General features: G+C 45.9%; 2 protein-coding genes across 5 annotated transcripts in view; one reads left to right on the top strand and one right to left on the bottom strand.

The window, feature by feature from the left end:
• Positions 1–564: 564 nt before the first annotated feature.
• LOC146626009 (clavesin-1-like) lies at positions 565–11,436 on the top strand. The gene is made up of 7 exons (XM_085362545.1): positions 565–666; positions 7,140–7,310; positions 7,755–7,873; positions 8,646–8,820; positions 8,908–9,018; positions 9,100–9,323; positions 11,358–11,436. Exons 1-7 carry the CDS (start codon positions 565–567, stop codon positions 11,434–11,436), a joined length of 981 nt encoding a protein of 326 aa, XP_085218671.1.
• Positions 11,437–13,967: 2,531 nt separating this feature from the next.
• The window catches only part of unm_hu7910 (un-named hu7910), a 44,024-nt gene continuing 36,991 nt past the window's right edge, over positions 13,968–21,000 (bottom strand). For all 4 annotated transcript variants that reach the window (XM_085363126.1, XM_085363128.1, XM_085363127.1 and 1 more), the window contains 11 exons: positions 20,839–20,924; positions 19,198–19,284; positions 18,973–19,123; positions 18,617–18,753; positions 18,401–18,499; positions 17,344–17,433; positions 16,639–16,776; positions 16,421–16,556; positions 16,143–16,234; positions 15,324–15,457; positions 13,968–14,730 (listed from right to left, as the gene is read on the bottom strand). In XM_085363126.1, coding sequence (XP_085219252.1) covers positions 14,580–14,730; positions 15,324–15,457; positions 16,143–16,234; positions 16,421–16,556; positions 16,639–16,776; positions 17,344–17,433; positions 18,401–18,499; positions 18,617–18,753; positions 18,973–19,123; positions 19,198–19,284; positions 20,839–20,924 — 1,301 coding nt within the window. In that variant the 3' untranslated portion in view covers positions 13,968–14,579. The remainder of the gene's footprint in view (positions 14,731–15,323; positions 15,458–16,142; positions 16,235–16,420; positions 16,557–16,638; positions 16,777–17,343; positions 17,434–18,400; positions 18,500–18,616; positions 18,754–18,972; positions 19,124–19,197; positions 19,285–20,838; positions 20,925–21,000) is intronic.

The raw sequence follows: 21,000 nt of genomic DNA, 5'->3' as shown, positions 1-21,000 counted from the left end.
CCCGACTGACCCGTTCATCTTTACCGAGTGCAGAACAGCAGGACCTTTCGTCGCAAGTGGCTTCGCCATGACAGAGCAGAGATTCAGCGACATGACCGGATGAAACCTGAAAGAGCCACGATGGAGAGCAGGAGGAGGCGGGATGTCGACAGGAAGGAGAATTAGGACGGGAACAGCAGCAAAATCCAAAAGCTGGTGTTTTCTTTTTCTGCCCAAAGGTTAGAGGACTTTCTGGACTTTGAGCACGTTCAGCTTCCCGAGAGCCGACGATGTAAAAGAAGACAGCGGTGATGATTGTCCCTCTATAAGCTGCAGCAGCAGATTGTGCAACATACACATGATTGTCTCACAGGAAAGGATCAAAGAGTTCCTCGTCCTTTAGCTGAAATCTGACATCACGCGTCACAAACGCACAGCAAATACGATTGTGTTACTGATACAAAGGGCAACTAACCGTCCTGCAGGTGTTACTCTTTAAAACTGGACTGGAGGAAGTGCTCGGACACCGTGTCAGAGGGAGGCAAACCGTTTTGGGCATCGGGAGTAGATCCAGAGGGAGACCCCATGATGTCTCACCTACACGCCGGCCTGAGCTCGGAGACGACGGAGAAAGCTCGACTGGAGCTGAACGAGAACCCGGACACCCTGCACCAGGACATCCAGCAGGTACACGGCTGCACCACACAGCTGAGTCAGATCAGGCAGGTCTGCAGAGTCAGACGAAGCTCAGGTGATGCTGTATCTGCAAATCACTTCCACCACACTCCTCCATCAGTCACACGGGCGTAGAGACCAGCTGGTGACCCCCAGCAGCCACTGGTTGCTAGGGAAGAGTTTTCCCCAACCAGCTCCAAGTAGATGCACGAGGTTTCTCTGTTCTCGCTGCACGCAAAACCTCCTGATTGCTTTGGTTGCACTTTATGACGTGTCAACAACACTCGGTGGTTGGGAGGCAAAACTAAACTCTGCTGATAGCTTCTTCTTCGGTGGTGTGGGGTCACTGCTGACAGTAGACAGTACAGATGTTTCTCGTCAGGCTAAACCTGTGACGGGAGAATCTGCACCGTCACCTCTTCACACATCAGCTGCTATTACTCACGTAAAACTAGCTGATGGATGGAAACAGACATTGCACTTCATTTTCTTTCAGTTTTCCTTCACAGATAAATTATTATTTTTTATCAAGAGATTCTACAAACTTGTGTACATTGTATGCATCTTACTTTCTCAAACATTTCTTTCCCAATCATTTTTACCTTTTCTTGTTAAACAAAAGACAAATTCAAATACAAAAAACATCATAACAACACACGAACAGAAAATTGAGAAGAAAAAAATGAAGAAAAAATATTTAAAAAATAAATTAAATAAATTAAAATAAAAAAAATGTAATTACAAAAAACAAAAATTAAAATTAAACAATAAAAAAAAAAAAAAATTTTTTTTTTTTTTTTTGCCTGTCCCGTTTGGCTCTTTTGCATCAGAATTGTTGTCTAAAGGCAAAGAAAGATGCCCAACGGATTTACTTTACCAAACTGACCATCCCAGCCTTGCCGTAATGGTCCATTTGATTCACCTTTTATTGTTTATTTTATTTTCACTTACTGAATACGGGACAGACTTGACTGGGGGAAAGAAGGGGAGAAAGAAAGAGGGAAAGAGAAACAGCTGAGAAGAGGGACGGGGGAGAAGGGCAAAAGACAAAAACCAACAGAATAAGCAGAAAAAAAAAGAAAAGAAAAAGAAAATGCATATATCAATCACCTGGATCACCTGCTGAGAAAGAAAAAAGAAAAACAAGCAGAAGAGAACAAGAGTAATAGAATAAACAACATCACAATGATATATGGGAATATGACAGTAAATACTAAATATTAAACATTATTGTGCAGCACATAAGATCAACAGCACACAGTGTGCTTTGAGGTAGGAGCCAAAAAGGGTGTAGTTTGTGGGTGTGATCACCCGTGTGCACACCTGTGAGCATGGACGCGCTTGTTTTTTGTTTTTTTAAAAGGTTCCTTCATGTAATAATCTGCAAGAGGGTGTGGGGGGGCCACAGCCCCGTCCTCCAGGGCATGAAGCAGGTATGGAGGAGATCAAAACTCCAGACATCCAGAGGCCCCCAGAACACAAGAGACCAAGGAAGACCAACAGAGGGGCAGCTGCGCCACTGTCCCAGAAAGAGCTGAGGAGAGTCCCAGATGAGGGCTCACTCAGCAGCCGCGGAGCAGAAGCCAGGGGGAGTTGCAGTGACGCGCCCGTGAGCTCCGCCGGCAGCCAGCCGTGCCTGAGTGACCGAGCCCCAGGCCGAGAGGCCGGGGGCACCCCACCTCCGAAGTGGCCCGAGCGAGCCCCAGGCCCCAGGCCCCGATAAGCAGCCGCCAAGGAGTGAGCCGGTGTGTACCTGGACGCCCACCCCCGGACACAAAGAACCACCAACGCACCGACACCTGAGGGAGTCCGCCACTGGCAGGGGAAGTGGTGGTAGGGGGAGATAGGCCTCCAAACCTTGGAGGGCCTGAGATGTCCCCAGAGAGGTGGCGTCTGATACCCAACCTGACATATAGACACAGACATACAGGCACACACAGATACAAACATCCATTCCCACCCTCATGCTCTCATATGCACTTACTCCACACTCAGCCAACGTGGAGACAGACATAAAGAGACGCTGTACACACGATCACACTCCCCAAGCGTACTCTACGAACCGGGTCTAGGTGCCCTTGCCCCTGGAGGGGGTAACTGCACCCAGACCCAGGTGGTGTTACCCTTTTCCCTGCGGTGGGGGGAGGCAGACCGCCCCGACTCCGCAGCAGCAGGGAGGCCCCACACTCCAGACCGCAGTCGGACGGCCAACTCCTCCTCCTAGCCCCCCCGCTCCAGCAGGTCGCAGAGAACGGGGGTGAGAGAAGACTCCAAACCTCCCTCCACCCGCTCATTGTAGTGTTGATGCATGTGTGTTCTAAGGTGCATTTAAAACCCAGGAGGGCATGGAGCTACCTGCCAGAGAGCAGCAGGTAAGCGCATAGTCCCTCCTGCTAGCCCTCAATGTCTACGTGTATTTAAAATTGAGAGGTGGGCAACGACGCCAGGGGTGGGGTGTACACCCTGATGGTACTTTGGACTCCGTGTATCGTGCCCACCCCCAAGATCCTATATGTATGTGTAATGAGAGTGTGAGTAATGTGAATGTCTAAGTTGTGGGATAAAATTGAGGCAGAGGCAGCCGGAAGGGGACAGAGGGGGGGGGGGGGGGGGGGGGGGGTAGCCTCCTCTGCACCCTGGTGACATACCCCTACTCCAAGGCCCTGCATGTGTGGGTGGTTGTGGTGGAGCGGGAAGAGGGAGGCAGCTGGAGATGGGGAGGGAAGGAAGGGAGGGGCAAGTGACCCCTCCCTGGGGCCAGCTCCCCCGCTGACCCCAGTAGGCACCCCCATACTCCGCGACCCGCCAGGGAAAGGGGGCCCAGGCCCATCCAGACCGGGGCCCAGTGCAGCAGCGCCTCCCGGCCCCACAGAGCCCGGGACAGTCCACCCAACCCCACCACAGAGAAAACTGCACCCACCCCACCATCCACTCATCTTCCAGACTACATAAGACAATAAACACCCAGGCTGAGATCTTCCTCCACCTCTCCTGTATCTCCCCCTCCTGCAGAGAGTTCCTGAGGAGAGGAAAGCTCCTGCAAGGTGTGACAATCTCCCCCACCAGTTGAAGAGCCCCCCAGGTGGCTCGATGCACCGGCGGCACCCTGCTCCAGGGGTGGGCCCCCATGCTCCCACCCGCCCACAACCCCGGCAACACACCAACCAGGACCCAAGCCCCCGAGGCCCGGCCCGGGCCCCAGCCCAGAGACGGAGCGCCCCCAGAACCTCACGCCCATCCCGGACCCACCCAGGGGCAGCCAGGCTACCAGGTCAGTAACCCACGTCCGTCAGCACAGACCCTCCCCTAGCCCCGCTGCACGCAGCCGCGAGGAAACAGTCACCTGAGAGCCAACAGAGCCCCTAACCGGACATGACCGCTACCCCGGGTTGAGCCCCCCAAGGAAGATGCCTCCGGGGAACCCCCCGACGCCCTAAGCCTGTCCCTACCCCCACACCAATCACAACAGTGAAGGCGGGACCAAACTATGACCCCCCACCCCCACTAGGTGATGGAGCTGATCAAAGGAGCCCAGAGCAATTGATCTGATGTGGTGGCAGAGGCTGTATCAAGACTAATGTAATCTAATAGATAATTTCTATATTGGTTAGAATTAAGATTGTTTTTATTTTTCCAGTTCATGAGGACTGTTTTCTTGGCTATGCATAGGGCAGTGAAAACCATATGGGCCATATTCTTTTCTGTAGTGACATTATCTAAGCTGCCCAACAAACACACTAAGGGGGAGGTTGGAATGTTACATTTCAGACACTTCGATAAGTCTTCACATATCTCGCGCCAAAACTTCTGAACTGGTGGACAGAACCAAAGAGCGTGGATATAATTGTCCGGTGAATTGGTTTGGTAGTGTGAGCAGTTGTTGGTAGACGTAAAGCCCATCTTGAACATCCGATGACCTGTATAGTGCACTCTATGTAATATTTTGTATTGAATTAATTGCAGACTGGGATTTCTAATTAGATGAAAGGTTTTTAAGCAAATCTGAGACCAGAAGTTTAGGTCTAAGTTAACTGATAAATCCACTTCCCATTTTGCAATAGGAAGTGATATTGATTCATCTGTTTTAGAAAGCATTCTGTATATTTTGGATAGTAATTTGGGGGGTTTAAGAGTAAGAAATTGAACCACACTTGGTGGTGTTTGTAGTTCAACTTGACCCGGTTTAAATTTCTTTTTTACTATGGATTTAATTTGTTGATATTCTAAAAATCTTTTCTTGTTGATCCCATATTTTGTAACTAGTCCGTCAAATGAAATAAATTCTGTTCCTTCTAGTATATGTTCTAAATATTTGATTCCTTTATCACTCCAATCTGAAAAGTTTATCATATTATTGTTTTGTAATATGTCAGGGTTGTTCCAGATAGGTGTACGTTTGCATGGGATTAATGAAGACGCCGTCAATTTTAGAAACTCCCACCATGCTGTCAGAGAAGCGCTGATGTTGATGCTTTTAAAGCATTCATGTCGTTGGATGTTTGAGCTGATAAATGGTAGGTCTGAGATCTCTAGATTATTGCAAAGTGCTTGTTCTACATCTAGCCAAGGTTCATCTAAGAGGGTGTGTTTTAGCCATCCTGAGATAAACTGAAGCCTGTTGGCTAAGAAGTAGTGCTGAAAGTTAGGCAGTTCTAGTCCTCCTTTATCCTTGGTCTTTTGTAGTGTTTTTAAGCTTATACGTGGGGGTTTATTTTTCCAAAGGAATTTGGACATACATGAATCTAGAGATCTGAACCAATCTTGTGGCGGTTTAGTTGGGATCATTGAGAATAAGTAATTTATTTTTGGTAAGACCATCATTTTTATAGCGGCAACCCTTCCCATGAGTGATATGGGTAGACATTTCCACCTAGCCAGATCATCTTCTACCTTCTTTAAAAGTGGGATATGGTTTAATTTAGTTAGATCTGCAAGCTTGGGAGAAACATTAATACCTAAATATTTTATATTTCCCGATTGCAGTGGTGTAGAAGAGGAATTATGGAAGGAGCAATTAATCGGTAGGACTGTAGATTTTGGCCAGTTAATTGAGTAATCTGATATTCTTGCAAAAGAGTTTATCAATTCAATCACCACAGAGATATTGGTTTGTGAATTTTGGAGAAAGAGTAACACATCATCTGCATAAAGACTGATTTTATGTTCCACGTTCTTGCATTTTATGCCCTTAATTACTGAATTCTGTCTAATTGCTGCTGCTAGTGGTTCAATAAAAATTACAAACAGTGAAGGGGAGAGTGGGCATCCCTGCCTGGTGCCCCTCAAGAGACAGAAGCTGGAGGATGTCTGGTCATTTGTTCTGACACAAGCTGTTGGGGAATTATATAATATTTTTAACCAGTTTATGAAAGAGGATCCAAAACCAAATTTGTGTAAAGTTGCAAATAGAAATTTCCAGTTAACTCTGTCAAACGCTTTTTCTGCGTCTAAAGAGAATATTGTAGTTTCTAGGTTTTTACTGTATGAATAGTCTATCAAATTAACTAATCTACGTGTATTTGTTGATGAGTGCCTACCTTTTATGATAATAAATAAATAATAAATAAATAAATAAATAAATAAATAAAAATAAAAGAAGGGGGGGGGCTTAAATCCTGTGCCTTAAAAAAGAGTAAATTTCAAATTCTTTTCAATCTAGTCGCAGGTGGGTAAACTGCATCGTTCTAACTACTAGAGAAAAGATCTGAGATATTCCACAAACAGTGTCCACTTGTGGATGCATTTTGCAGAACTACCCGTCACTGTGAGTGAGATCGTCTCCGCCCTCGAGGATGTCTGGACACCATTAAGGCATTTTGATGCAGATGGAGGCGATTTCCAAAGAAGTCAAATACAGCCAAGCCAAGATCTCAGTTTGCTGGGGAGTCATATTAAGAGGGTCTGTGGAACTCCAAATATGGCAGTCAGAGGGTCTTCTTGGATCTGAATTCCAAAAACCCTGAAAGTACGGAAAAGAAATCACAATGTGTTCAAACTTGGACAGAAGAAAAACACACGGCTTAGGTTGCAGGAGGAGGTGTGACATCTGTCCATCGGTCTATAACTGAAGAAAACTTTAGATAAACGTTTATTACCTTAAACTGCATAAGCTGTAGCACACGGTGTACTTGAACGCGTGATGAGATTCACTTTATCCCACCACGATTCAAACAGTTCAACATCTAATTTTGTTCTGATTTTACCTGATGAATCAGATTAGAGGAAATTCAAATGTTTCTAAGCTCAAGACGTTTTATGAGGACTTAAAAAACGTCAAATTTATGACTGAAGTTTGACACTTTGTGACCAAAAACAAGTCAAAGGATGAATGAAGCATGACGACGATGAATGAATATAATTCACTGACATAAACAAACGTCCTTTAAGTCATGTGATCAGTGTCTCTGCTGCCTTTTATGGATGCGTAACGAGTCTGTTTTATTAAACCCGTCTTTTGTGATGTTTGTCTGACTTCCTGTCTAAAGGTTCGGGACATGATCGTGACGAGGCCAGACATCGGTTTCCTGCGGACGGACGACGACTTCATCCTTCGCTTCCTCCGAGCCAGAAAGTTCGACCAGATGGAAACCTTCAGGCTGCTGGCCCAGTACTTCCAGTTCAGACAGCAGAACCTCGACATGTTCCAGAGCTTCAAGGTCCGATTCTGTGTTTTCAACAACAAGCCATCAACTGTCTTTTTCAGGAGTCGTGTCTGCTGTGTTGTCCCTGACCGGGGGAAACTGTAACCCCTGCAGAGGAATCGGTGTCCTTTGGTTTGGATGCGTTGGTGCTGTTCAGGGAAATATTCCGTGTTGCATCCTTCCCACATCTCTGACGGTCACTCCTCATGTCCACAGAGAAATATTCACACGCTGATGAGCTGAGAGAGGCGTTCTTGGTCTTATTCCTGCAGTTGAAACAGTTTGTGACACCAGGAAGTCTGCAGCAGCTGCTCCTAACTCCTAACTGTAAAAAAGAATAAGGGAGCCGATTCCCAGCATGTGGGGGCTGCTTTGGTCTGTGATGTGTACGATGGGAATGTTGCTGAAGTGAAACACCGACGCTTGGCTGCTCTAACACGTGTGCGCGTTTGTTGTCAGGTGGATGACCCGGGCATTAAGCGAGCGCTGACGGACGGATTCCCGGGCGTGCTGGAGACTCCGGATCAGCACGGCCGGAAAATCCTCATCCTGTTTGCTTCCAACTGGGACCAGAGCAGGTGAAACACACACACACACACACACACACACACACACACACACACACACACACACACACACACACACACACATTGATAAATATATTCTTTTCAAACACATTTGGAAAAACACCAGCGACCTGTAGAGAAGCTTTTGCCAGCTTCCAAGAGAGCAATTGAAGCAACCACCAATGAGAGAGCAGCATGCTGTTGACATGTGACTTGGTAGCGAGTAGCCGTCAGGTACAAAGTGACGGACAGCGCCGTTCCAGCACTGCATTAAATATTCATTACATCGATTTGTATAAATCACCTGATTGTTGAATGTTGGGCTTTACCTTCGGTGCAGCGTGAAGTGCTCTGCAGTATGAGGTAAAGATCCGACCGTGCTCAGCACGCCGGCGCTGAAACTGAATCGAAATGAAACACAGCTTCACGCTGACCGTCAAACCTGACAGAAGCTGATGTCAAAGTTTTGTTTCGAAGGTGCAAACGCGATGAAAAAAGCTCACGTCTGCAGCCTCTCTCTGCAGGTAGACCGTTTTGGTTTTCAAAATAAAAGCAGTGACTTCAGACTGTAAATCTTTGCTTCAAAGCGAGGCCCAGACTCGCCGTGATGTACGTGCGCACCCACACGCGCTCAGCCGTCACCGCATTGATCCAAAACACAAAGAGGCGAATCATGAGTCACTGCTCCGACTAAAATAGAGCTCGGAGCTGTGGTTAAAGGGCCGTCACGCTCTCCGCAGCCATCGATCAGCTGCTGATTAACACCCACGCCTCCCTCTGACAGGAACTCCTTCACTGACATCCTGCGGGCCATCCTGCTCTCTCTGGAGGTCCTGATAGAAAACCCGGAGCTCCAGATCAATGGCTTCATCCTCATCATCGACTGGAGCAACTTCTCCTTCAAACAGGCGTCCAAGCTCACGCCCAACATCCTCAAACTGGCCATAGAAGGCCTCCAGGTAGCCCCGCCCCCCATCCTCTTCTCTGTCTGCGAGGTTCAAATTGAAGACGATGTGAAACGACCTGCTCTGCTCTCCTTTCCTCAGGACAGTTTCCCGGCTCGCTTCGGAGGAATCCATTTTGTGAATCAGCCCTGGTATATTCACGCCATGTACACCATCATCAAGCCGTTCCTCAAAGACAAGACCAGGAAGAGGGTGAGCTGGAGTTCCTGCGCCTGTTATTCTGGCACTAATGTCAGACGTTACGAGGTTAACCTTCTCGCTCACTGTCCTCAGATCTTCCTCCACGGCAACAACCTGAACTCGCTCCACCAGCTCATCCATCCCGAGTGTTTGCCGTCCGAGTTTGGTGGGACGCTGCCGCCGTACGATATGGGCATCTGGGCGCGAACGCTGCTGGGACCCGACTACAATGACGAGACCGAGTACACGCTCACCTACGACGCCCTGCACGTCAGGGAGAACTGTGGAGGAGGAGGAGACAAGGACATGATGAAGAGGTGAGGATGAGCGAAGGGGCCGATGCAGGAAGTTAAATATTTGATTTCTTTCTTGAAACATTTACAAAACCTGAACTCACAACAGGAAAACACAAATCTGACCACAATACTAAACAAGGCTGACTCACTACACAACACAAAGAAACACAATCTAAGATGTGACGCGTCACAACATGAAGTAAAACTCACAGAAACTAGAAACTGTTACAGTTCAAAGTAGGTCTGATACATTTATTCTGATATTCTCGTGAAATGTTTCTTAGCTCGGTGTTTTTAAACAGATAAACCTGTAGAAAGGTGCGCGCCCCGCCCCCAAACCCTCGCCATCGATGGGTCACCGGGTCGATCCTGAGAAGTTACGGATGACACGGCCTCATTTTAAATCTAAAAAGCTTCTGCAGCTCACCCAAGGCTTAAACCTGCTGCCATCTTAACGAGCTGCTCCATCCACAGAGTGTAAATACACAGCGCTGTGAAGCTAACTGCCCCCAACACTAATAACTGGGTGCTCCGCTGAATCCGATATAGTGTTTTTTAATCAACAAAACTGTTTTTTAAATATCTTGCTGCATTTTGTATAAGTTCATACTCAAGTTTAAAACAACAACTACACTAAAGCTATTCTGTTATACCTGTATGCAAAAAAAATGTTTCATAGTTCAGCAATACTGATCAATCTAATAAACTTAAACCTGCACCATCCTCCCTATTCTGGTATTTTAAAGAGTACTTAGCGTAAATATTAAGCAACCTAACTAATAGGGTTCCAACTCCCAGCAGCAACAAAAATAAATAAATAAAAAATAGGGAACCACCCCTCACGCTCCACCTCATGATGCTTAATCGACGTAATCAACCTTAATTTGATGCAGTGTGAAAAAAAAATGCACAGAAATCAATAATTTTTCAAGAAATATTAAATAGATTCAACATCTTTCTTCAACAGAACTGCAGACTGCACAGATGGTACCTTCCCAAAGGAAAAAGTACTATAGCTTACTAGGGTATATATATTAGACTTAATAGTTACTATATACAGTAATTGACTTCTATTCATTTTACATCAAATTAAAACTTTGGGTGTCAGATAATTATTTATTAAAAGCGAGACATTTTAAATGAGAATAAGAAAGAAAAGTATGTCTTTGTGCCCCCTTTTCCCTGTTAATGCCCTATCGGCCCCCCTGGCTAAACTTTGCTAGATCCGCCCCTGCACAGTTACCAGCGTCAGCTAGAAAAAGATCCTGGTGTAGAAAGTAACATTAAATAAATTCTAACAACAGCTGATCAAGCTTAAACGTGCTGCTGTTGTTCAGCCGCTGGTTTCCTCTTTCTGGTGCAAAGTGGGCCAAAAACAAACAAGACAGACGATCAGCTGATCGTTAAGCAGTTTCATGATTGAAGTAGCAGCAGGAGAGGCAGTCGCTCCATATATCGCTTGTTAAGCTTAACGCAGGAATGCTTTACAAACATTCAGAGATGGACTTACACACTTGCTTTACTTCTCTCGGGATAACTTTGTCGGAGATGAAATGCCGGGTTGCTAGCGAAGCTCCACATGCTATCCAGACCACCGACAGGTCCCGCATGCCACAGCCGCTCTATCACGTGATGCATACTGCTCCGACGTGCTAACGTTCTGAGGTGAGTTACGGCGTGTTGCAAGTTTTGTGAGGTGCTTTCGTGATATTTAATGGATCGGATTACATTTTTTATTTTTCTCCGATATCCGATCCAGTAATTTAGGTCAGTATCGGACCGATACCGATACGTAATATCGGATCGGTCCATCTCTAATATACACACACACACACACATATATATATATATACATATATATATATATACATATATATATACATACATATATATATATATATATATATATATATATATATATATATATATATATATATATATATATATATATATATACACAGTCTGTATTCTGTTAGCTTGCTGAATCAGTGGGATGTCCATCTTTCATATACAGTCTGTGTGCTGGTCATCTCATGGGAGGAGTTTGTGTTTCAGGTCTCAGTCGGCGGTGGAACCAGGAACTCTGCGACAGACGGACAGAGAGACCAGCACACCGCTACTGGCCCTGGACTGAACACGCGCACACACACACACACACACACACACACACACACACACACACACACAGTCTGACCTGTCTCTGAGCCGTCTGAGCCGTCTAATGCCTCTCAGCTGAGCCTCTCTCCAGCCAGCAGTATCTGTCCTGATGTTCACAACAACAAACAGCAGCAATACAAACACACAAATCAAACGTGTGTGTGTTTGTGTCATCGCCTGTTGTGCACCAGCGGCGTTTATCTCATGACTTCAGATACGCGACAGGATGAAGTTTCTGTGAACAGAGTCAGAAACAAACAAAAAGGGCCAAATGTGACAGAGTTGAAACTTTATGTAAAACCTCACAAAGACGTTGCTATGGAGAAACAGTTACAATCAAATTTAGATTTGAGAGGGTTGCACCAACAAGGTTCATTTAAACAGAGACAACATTCAGTCACAACATTAAATCCTTCTGTTATTTAGTTTTCTCACAAAGAAAACTACTGTTCCCATTTTGCTTCCAGGGATAAAAACAGGAAGTACAAGGTTGCCATGGAATCAGTCCAATAGCTGAATTCAGTATTAGCAGTTACTGTTCGCAGTGTGTGCATAAATGTGCAGGTAGCTGTTGCTGGGTTACTGCGATACCGAAGGAAACTTAAAATCGTGCTTATTTTCAAGGAAGTTCTGCAGACAGTTATTTTCAGATTGTTTTGGTCGTTTATCCAAAAAGCCAAACATCGTCGTAGCGATATGTGAGTCACTGCTGCTTCACGTCTGTGTTTCATCGAGTCATAACTCGAAAAGCTTTTTATGAGCAATAATGCACATTTGTGCAAGTTAATTAAATTAGCAGCGTTATATCTGGATCTTTTCTGGGATTTCATCAAATAAAAGCAAATGTACTTTATAATTCACATGTCAGTTTTTCTATCACTGAACAGATCTGCGACGTGTCTGAGTAACAGTGGAGATAAAAACGAAAATATGAGACATTTTTAAATGTTTTAGATCACATTAAAGATTTATTATCGCTAAAAATCTACATAGGGTTATTATATTTAGCACATAAGATATTTTTGTAGTGTAGCTATTAAATGTATTGCTAAGCTTACACCCACCCATTTGTTACTGCTGCAGTATACAGCTGATAGTAAATTAAACAACTCGAAATCTTTAATAATATCAAGAATAAAATAGTGTTTTAATTACATAATAATTGAACATCTTGGGTTTATTGTTGACATCACTGCACGTCTGAATCTTTAAGAAAAAGCCTCTGTGGCTTCTCAGCAGCTAAACAGATAAACGCTTCCCTCTGGAGGTGGTGGAGACCAAAAACGGGGCAAAAAGACACCCAGTACTAAATTGATGGCGTGGAGACAGATACCAGTTCAGATGTCTGAAATGCAGAGCATGCTCTGCTGCCCCCCAGTGGGGCTGCAGTAAAAGCTGCTTTAAAGAAACATTTTGAATAAATTTAAAGGCGAGTCTGTGTTTAAAGGAAATCCTTTTTGGTGAAACCCAACCTTCAAACCTCTGAATGTGAAAATAAACTTTTAGTTTTTATGATCTTTACCTAAATATGAATGAAAACTGTTTAATTTGAGCCAAATCTTTCTGCAGCTTTGGGAAAATCTCCGTAGGAAAGAAAGTAAGTGCAGGCGGGAACGTTCCCGCGGCTCAGCCAGCGAGGCTGGCGTGAAGGAGACTTCCCTTTGGTAGAATAGTTTCACCTATTTCCACTTTGCACAGGCATTTCAAAATAAAAGCTCTGGATCACATGCATGGAATGATTTTGCTGTGGAGAAACCACAGGATGCCAAACTCTCACCTTTAACCTCTCCTGCAGTGAAGGAAAACATTGTTTGTTGTTTTTTAATCTAATGTATTTGAAGATTGTATATTATTATTAATATTATTGTTATTAGTATTATTGCACTGCAAAAAAGTGACACACCGGGCTAAAATGTTATCCTGAGATTTTTGAAGTCGATTCACTTCCTGCAGCAGAGAAGATTCAGGTTTCAGTTTAACATGCAGGTCGATGATTTTTCTCTGGACATACCGTCGAGTATTTGTAAAAAACACAACGGTGACTTTGTCAGATTTTTTTGCAGTGTGTACGATTCGTCATCAGGGCTACACCCGATCTCCACTCGACTCCAACGTAATGTATTTCCTTTCAATGAATGTAAAGAAGTAAACATTTACACCAAAACTGCTCAGTGTGCTTTATTTTGACAGTGTGTCTTTTATTTTGAAGGGTCGACTGAATTATTTTTGGCTGTAAACCCGACTTTTTTCCTTCTTTAGTCATAATAAGGTATGTGCCGTTTGTACGCCTGGCTAACGGGGCTGGAGAGCACAGGCTTCACAGCCTCCAGGTTTCAGTCTTTTCAGGATTAAAATAATCCCGTGACGGACGAGCTGGAGCACAGCACGAGGAACCAGAGCCAGCACACCTTCAAACACTTTCGCCGCCGCCGTAAGATCAGCTGAAGAACAAAGGAATGGAAGAAAGTCAGACAAACAAACAGAATCAGAGACTTGTTCATGTTTTTATTGTTTTTATTTTTAATACAAATATAAATCCTCTTCTGTGACACCCCGCGTGACCGTGTTATTGTGCAAAAGTGATGAAAGAGTGAAATTAAAAACCCGCCTGGATGGAAAATAAAATGCATCGTGGTCGAGCTAAAGTTAAGGCTTCTTGTTTCACGCTGTTACTGAGCTGCTTTGAATCCACTCGACGGACGTTTTAGTGTTTTACGTTGAGCACACACACACACACACACACACACACACACACACACACACACACACACACACACACACAAACACACTCTTTTAGTTTCGTGTCTTTCTTCAGAGCAGAACGATCTGTAATGCCGCGGCGATCTGGTCCGTTCCGGTTTAATCGAGTACCGTATGAGTTCAGTTTGATGGCAGTCAGTAGTATGACCCCGAACAACGATGCGTCCATCCTTCAGGCTGATGTTTGGTCCTTCGACCGTCTTTAGTAGTTTATCCACACGCGAGCAAACAGACACCTCAGCCCGGCTCACACAGACTGTCAGTGTTTGCAGCTGTTTGAACCACAGAAGAAGAAGAAACCCCGCCTCCATCCTCTCCTGCAATTCGCCCTCCCGCCACCGCCTGCCGGTTCTGGCCGGTCTAAATCGGGCTCAGAGTCTGGCGCTGGTGCTGCGTTAGCTCCGGGTGCCACACGTCCACGATGAAGATGAGGCGGTAACTGTCGGCTTCCTGCCAAACCTCGTGCTCAAAGGAGTCGTCGAAGATGAGGACTTTACCTTCCTCCCACTCCCTGCGGACAAGGACGCAAAAGAAGGGTTTACAAGAGTTTCCTCAGCAAAACAGAAGGAAATGAGGCAAGGTGATGAGGAAATAAGAGAAAGAGGTGAAACTAGGAGATGAAATGAGGACATAAGGAAATGACAAGAAGCACAGGAAGGGGAGAAGGTTACAAGAAAAGGAAACAAAGAGGAAATAAAGAAAGAGACAAGTGGGGAGACACAGGGCAGAAGGAAGGAAGCAAGGGAGGACTCCACAAGGAGAAGAGACATGCAGAGAAGAACCAAACACAAAAGGTAAGGAAAGGAAAAGAGAAGGAAACAAAGAGAGGAAAGTAAAGATGACGAGACAAGAAAAGGAAACATAAAAGGTTGAATTGAGGGGAGAACAAGAGAAACAGCAAGGATAGGAAACATGGAAAAGAGACAAGGTTAGAGAGGACAAAGAAGGAATTAGGTGACAAATCAAGGAGAGGAAAGAAGAAAAGGAGGCAAAACGAGGAGAGTAGGAAGACATGATGAAGGAAAAAAGGAAATGAAGAGAGCCGGAGAAGAGGTTGATGATGGAGGAGGAGGAGGACGGGAGCGATGGAGGCGGGCGGCGCACCGCGTCTCGTTGGTGCAGCGGATCTTGCAGCCACGTTTGGGGATGACGAGGCCGAGGTGCATCCTCAGCCGGCAGTTGGTCGGCCCGGTGTGCGGCCACACATGAGTGCCGGGCTGCATCACCGAGAACTTAATCTGCACGGAGACAGGAAGAGCGGATCAAACACGGCGAGTGGCCTCAGACCGTGAAACGCTGCGAGAAATCACATTCATGGCACATCTGCACAGCTGTTCCTTCAGGATTAACCTTCACAGCTTAGAGTGAAGACACTCTCCTCATCCTCAGAGCACACGCTGCAGAGGACACGCCCCTTCCTTCGTCTTCACACCAAAAGCTTTTTATTCTACGGCGAGCCAACAGCGTCAAAATTCATCTCATTGGTTTTTCCCTGGCGTCTGCTGCTCTCTATCGCCCCCTGCTGTTTGTAAATGTCATCCTAAGCCCTGCCTGACCTTTATTAACAGGGCTGCACATAAGTGGTCTGCAGGTGTGCATTCGCAGTCAAAATAAAAGACGCACCAGATAAGAAGTAGCAGCGCGTGTTTGCGTGCATATAAAACAGTGTTTTTTTCCGCTGCTGTGGGATTCTCACGGCACATTCTGCACCACATCCCTGTGCGTTCATCACTTGTTTGAAGCCAGCTCACCTATTCTGACAGCGAATGCGCACCTGCGCACCGCTTATGTGCCGTGTTTATTAAACCTACGAGAGGAACACAAACTGCACTTCTACTAATGACCACTTGGGGCTCCCACAGTGAGTCTGCCTGTTAAAATCCCAAACTTCACCGCAGAAATAACCGTGTTTACAGCCTGTACCTGTCCTCGCTTGCAGCCCGTCGCTTCAGGGAACCTCTCCAGCAGTGCGCAGGTTTTCGGGACACCCTGACAGGCGTTTCCAACTTTTCTCCCTGAACGTGAACACAAAGGAGAAAAGACATTGTTGATAAACACAGTAACACAGCTGTTAGTCACATCTAAAAACTGTAAAAAACACAAACGCCCTGATACCTCCCACAGACAGAAAAAGGGGACAGTAACACCTGTAATAAGAGGCAGGACAACACCTGATGGACTATAAAATATCTCCCGTGCACCTTGTTGCCAGAGCGTGTACTGGCCCCAGTCTCCTTTCTCCCTCAGGTTTTCCTCCTCGGGTACAAAGTGTCTGGTGCTTTGGTCCAACACAGCCAGAGCCTCCTCCCTGATGGTCTTCCAGTTCCTCTCCAACACCTGAACGCGGCACACAGAAAATGGCCGACGTTTAAAACCTCGAAATCGCACACGTGAATGTTCTGGCAGCCCGGCAGCGCACCTTCACCAGGTCCGTGTATCCGGTCTCTTTGGCCGTCCACCAGGGCTGCGCCTTCAGGCCGTTCACGTTGTAGAGCGATCGCTGCCACAGCGACGCAAAGTGGCCCCGTTTGTGACCCAGCTCGTACCAGTCGTACGCCTGCAGACACAGACGCGTTCAGGACAACACCACAATAAACGGTTAGAGCGTGGTGCTAATAACGCCAAGGTCACGGTTCAAGCCTCATACTGGCCATGATGTGTAACTTTAAGCCTCACATAGCTTGTTAGCTCCTTCACTGGGTCTCGATTTAAAGAAAAGCTTTTTTAAAACATGCATCTCATTGTTCAGACGCTGATTAAATACAGGAACATGTGGAGAACCCTGGCTGCAGACTCAAACCCAGACCGAGTCTTCATCTGGGCCACGTTAGCTCAGCTACGTCACCGACAACTGTGTTGGCCCAGAAACAGACACCATGTTTTCACTGTGTGCTGCACCCTGAACAACGAGAGCAGTAACATCACTATGGGCCAACAGAGTGTGATACTAATAACACGAAGGCCTCGGGTTGCTGTGTTCACAAAGTTGGGTGTGAAGATGCGATCGCACACTCGTGTCGTTAACACAGCTGCAGTGGCATCCCTGTGAGGTTTGATGTGACGTGTTGAGGTGTAACTGGCCTGTAAATGCGAGTGAAATATCTCAAAGGCAGGCGCTACTCACGCTGTTGTCTCCGACCCTCTGCAGAGCGTCTCCGAGGTGGAAATAAAAGCGCCCGTCGTCGGTTCCCGGCTCACCTGACTCCAAGCCCTCCTGGAGAGAGAGAAGGGGAAACGTGACGTTCAAATTCTGCACGATTCACATTTCTCCGTGGTTGAGGCTTAGATATCCTTTCCTTTAAAGTTTGGCTGTGTTTAGTGTGGACATCCAACTTTGAAACAGGAGATATAGATATAGAGTGGCAGAGAAAAGGACATTAAAGAAACTGATGGACATTATGAACAATGCTGGGCATCCTCTGCACACGGCCATTAACAATCAGAAGAGTCTGTTCAGTGACAGGTTGCTTCTCCCCAAGACAAGAACTAACAGACTTAAAAACTCCTTTGTCCCACACGCCATCAGACTGTTTAACTCCTCTCTGGAGGGGAGAGGGAGGGGAAACAGGAGGACAAAGGAGGGGGGACAACTAAGCTGTAGTGCCTCTGCACCTCACTGTACAATACCTTGTGCAATACTTTTGTAAATAGTCAACAGTGCAATAGACTCAATACTTGAAATGTGCAATTCACTTGTATTTTTATTTTTTATTCCTATTTATTCTATTTATCCCCTTTGTATATTTTATTTATATTTGTCTCTGTATTTATATATGTGTGTGTGTGTGTGTGTGTGTGTGTGTGTGTGTGTGTGTGTGTGTATATATATATATATAACAATTCTGTAACTGTAACTTCGGTCGTTGCTGTGCTTTTTTTGGAAGTCGAATTTCCCAGAGGAACCCACCCGAGGGATTAATAAAGTTCTATCTTATCTTATCTTATCTTATCTTATCTTATCTTATATGACAGGAAACAAGGAAAGGCAGACTGTGTGTATTTTAAAGTTTACATCCAGAGCAGGAAACACTTTTCTCTTGCCCATTTGTTTCTTGAAATCTAGTATTTCATAAAGTAAATGTGGTTTCTTTGACCATGTGTAACACAGTCCCCATCACGTTGGTGAAACACACGCTGAAGGTCCCACATGTGCACACAAACATGAAAATGTGTGTGCTTACTTTAAGGTACGGTATGCTCTCTGCAATCTTATTTTCTGACTTCAGGATGAATCCGTAGTGAACTTTAGCGAAGCCGTTGTCAGGCGCGACTCCCAGAACCTTAGTGGACGGAGCATAGAGAACAGAGAGCCAATCAGAGACCTTTACAAGGCGAGAACCGCCAAAACAAAAAACTGAAATAACTCGTGTGTGCTAAAGCTGTTGCCATTCGCGCACCTCTTCGTAGATCTTCTTGGCCCCATTGTTGTCACCTAGCAACAGGTGAGCGACGCCCAGGTCGTTCTTCAGGCCGATGTCTTCAGGAAAGAGCTGAACCAGCCTTTCCAAGGTCGCCAGAGATCCTCGCATCCGACCTGAGAATATAAGAGGAAGTCAGAATACTGGAAAGGTAGTGTGGTGGGTTAGCTCTGGTTATTACCTAAGGTCAAATGGAAACAGGAAGGGTACACGGCCTCTCCACGGTCTCTGTGTTCAAGCCCCATACTGGCCACGGAGCCTTTAGATTATTTAGTAACTGCGCTCATATATGTATTGCTTTTACTACATTTGTGTTGCATTACTGTGCGCGTTACCCAGGAACTGCTGCCTCTCAGCTCGTCTCTTCAGCGTGGCTCTCAGGAGGTCAGAGGTCACGTCAGGGAGCTCGGAGGCCTCCCTGTAGGTGTTGATGGCCCTCTGAAGCATGTCGTTGCTGCGCAGCTTCTCGGCCATGTCGTCCTCTGCCTGCACACAGAACCGTGTTAATGTCGTGCGCCCGACGCAGTATCAGCTCGCCGTGATGCGGGACCGTCGCATACCTGGGCTTTCCCGTAGCGAGCGCGGGGGCTCTGCGGGTACTGCTGCACCAGCCTCTCAAACGCTTTCAGCGCCTCGTCCGGCTTCCCCTGACAGAGGGACAGACACACTGATTACATCACAGCCTCAGCAGGTTGAATGCTGGCGTTGGCGCGGATCCAGACACGCGAATGTTTATTCCTGAGACGAATAAGAAAGTTACCGCCTTCTTTTACTGTTTGATCTGCGGCTCGTTAAACTGTTGCCTTTGTTTTGCATCATTTTACTTCTTGCTACATTGTTGATACATTGTAGAGACATCAAATATATGGAGCAACGTAGAATCATGCAGCAAAGAAACCTGTGCTGTTGTCCTGTGGTGGAGTTTCTTGCCTTCTTAACGGAGGTTTGACCATCAGCTGCGTTGTGCAGCAGTCAGGTTGGTGCACAGCTGACAGCCAATTTGACAGCTGTTAGAATTCCCATCATGGGAAGAAACAATCAGCTAAGTAAAGAGAAACTACAGTTCATCATGACTTTAAGAACTGCAGGTCAGTCAGTCCAGAAAATCGCTAAAACTTTGAATGTGTCCCCAAGTGCAGTCGCACAAAAACCATCAAGACTACGATGAAACTGTCTGACACGAGGACGCGCAGGAACGAAAGACCCAGAGTCCCTCTGCTGCTGAGGATACATTCATACGAGTCACCAGCCTCAGAAATCACAAGTTCACAGCAGCTCAGATCAGAGCCCAGATGGATGCCACACAGAGCTCCAGTAGCAGACACGTCTCTGCATGTTCAGAGGAGGCTGTGGGAATCAGCTGCTGAGAAACCAGGAGTGAGGAAAAGCAACAAGCAGACGTTGTTTGGGCCAAGCAACACGAGGAGTGGCGGCCTGATGAATGTGTGAAGAGCAGTAATGAAAGCAAAGGGTGGCTGTTTATAAGAATCAAAACATGTTTAGAGTAATTTCAAAGTTTTTGTTTACTACATAACTCCACATGTTCACTCAGAGTTTTGATGCCTTCAGTGAGAATCTACAATGGAAATAACAAACAAAGAAAAAACATTTAATGAGGAGGCGTGTCCAAACTCCTGACTGGTAGTGTCAGATGTGTGTAAAGGCTGCAGGCATTCAATGAGCAGCATCTGGCAAACGTGGGGAGGAAGAACCCTGACAGGAAGTGACCTCTGCACTGTGAGCCTGTCGCAGCAGAACTAACAGCCCTGATAACCGAGTGGAGTTTGATGTAACGAGGAGACTGATTTTAAACTAGTTTGGTATTTTCATACAGCTCCTAGTTGCACCACAATACCCGACTGCAGCAAGAAAACGTGACCGACAGACCAAACTGAGGCTGAACGGTTCAAAGCAACACTAAGCAGGTTTTCAGGATAGTGACTTTGGTTGTGTCCGAGTTCAGGAGCAGAAGATTGCAGCTCGAGTCTCCCAGACATGCTGCGGTTCACCAGACTGTTTCGTTTGGACTCAAACTGTCAGGAAGACGAGAGCTTGCTGAGGGCTGAACATGAGCTTTGTGTTTTATGTCTGATTGAAGATGATCGTGAAGGAAACCTGCAGACAGCTGAGCGCAGCGTCAGGCGGGCTCAGCCGTCTGTGCAGCTGTTTGCAGCTGTAATTTATGTATTTAGATTTTGTACCTTCCTGCGAAGCTTCTCTGCAGCATCGATCTCTGCTTTGATGGTTTTATCCAACTTGTTCAGTAATTTTGGTTTCTTCTTCTTTGCTGGAGAAACAACAGAGAGGAAAAGATTTGATGATAAAACTGCAGAGAAATAAAAAGCACGAAGCTGAAAATCTGC

Source organism: Diplotaxodon limnothrissa, linkage group LG9 (genome assembly GCF_057381915.1).
Source record: "Diplotaxodon limnothrissa isolate DT_005_m linkage group LG9, D_limnothrissa_male_GT1.1, whole genome shotgun sequence".
In the NCBI taxonomy this organism is placed as follows: Eukaryota; Metazoa; Chordata; class Actinopteri; order Cichliformes; family Cichlidae; genus Diplotaxodon; species Diplotaxodon limnothrissa.
The sequence above is the reverse complement of the archived record's forward strand: the minus strand, read 5'-3'. Positions and strand labels throughout refer to the sequence as shown.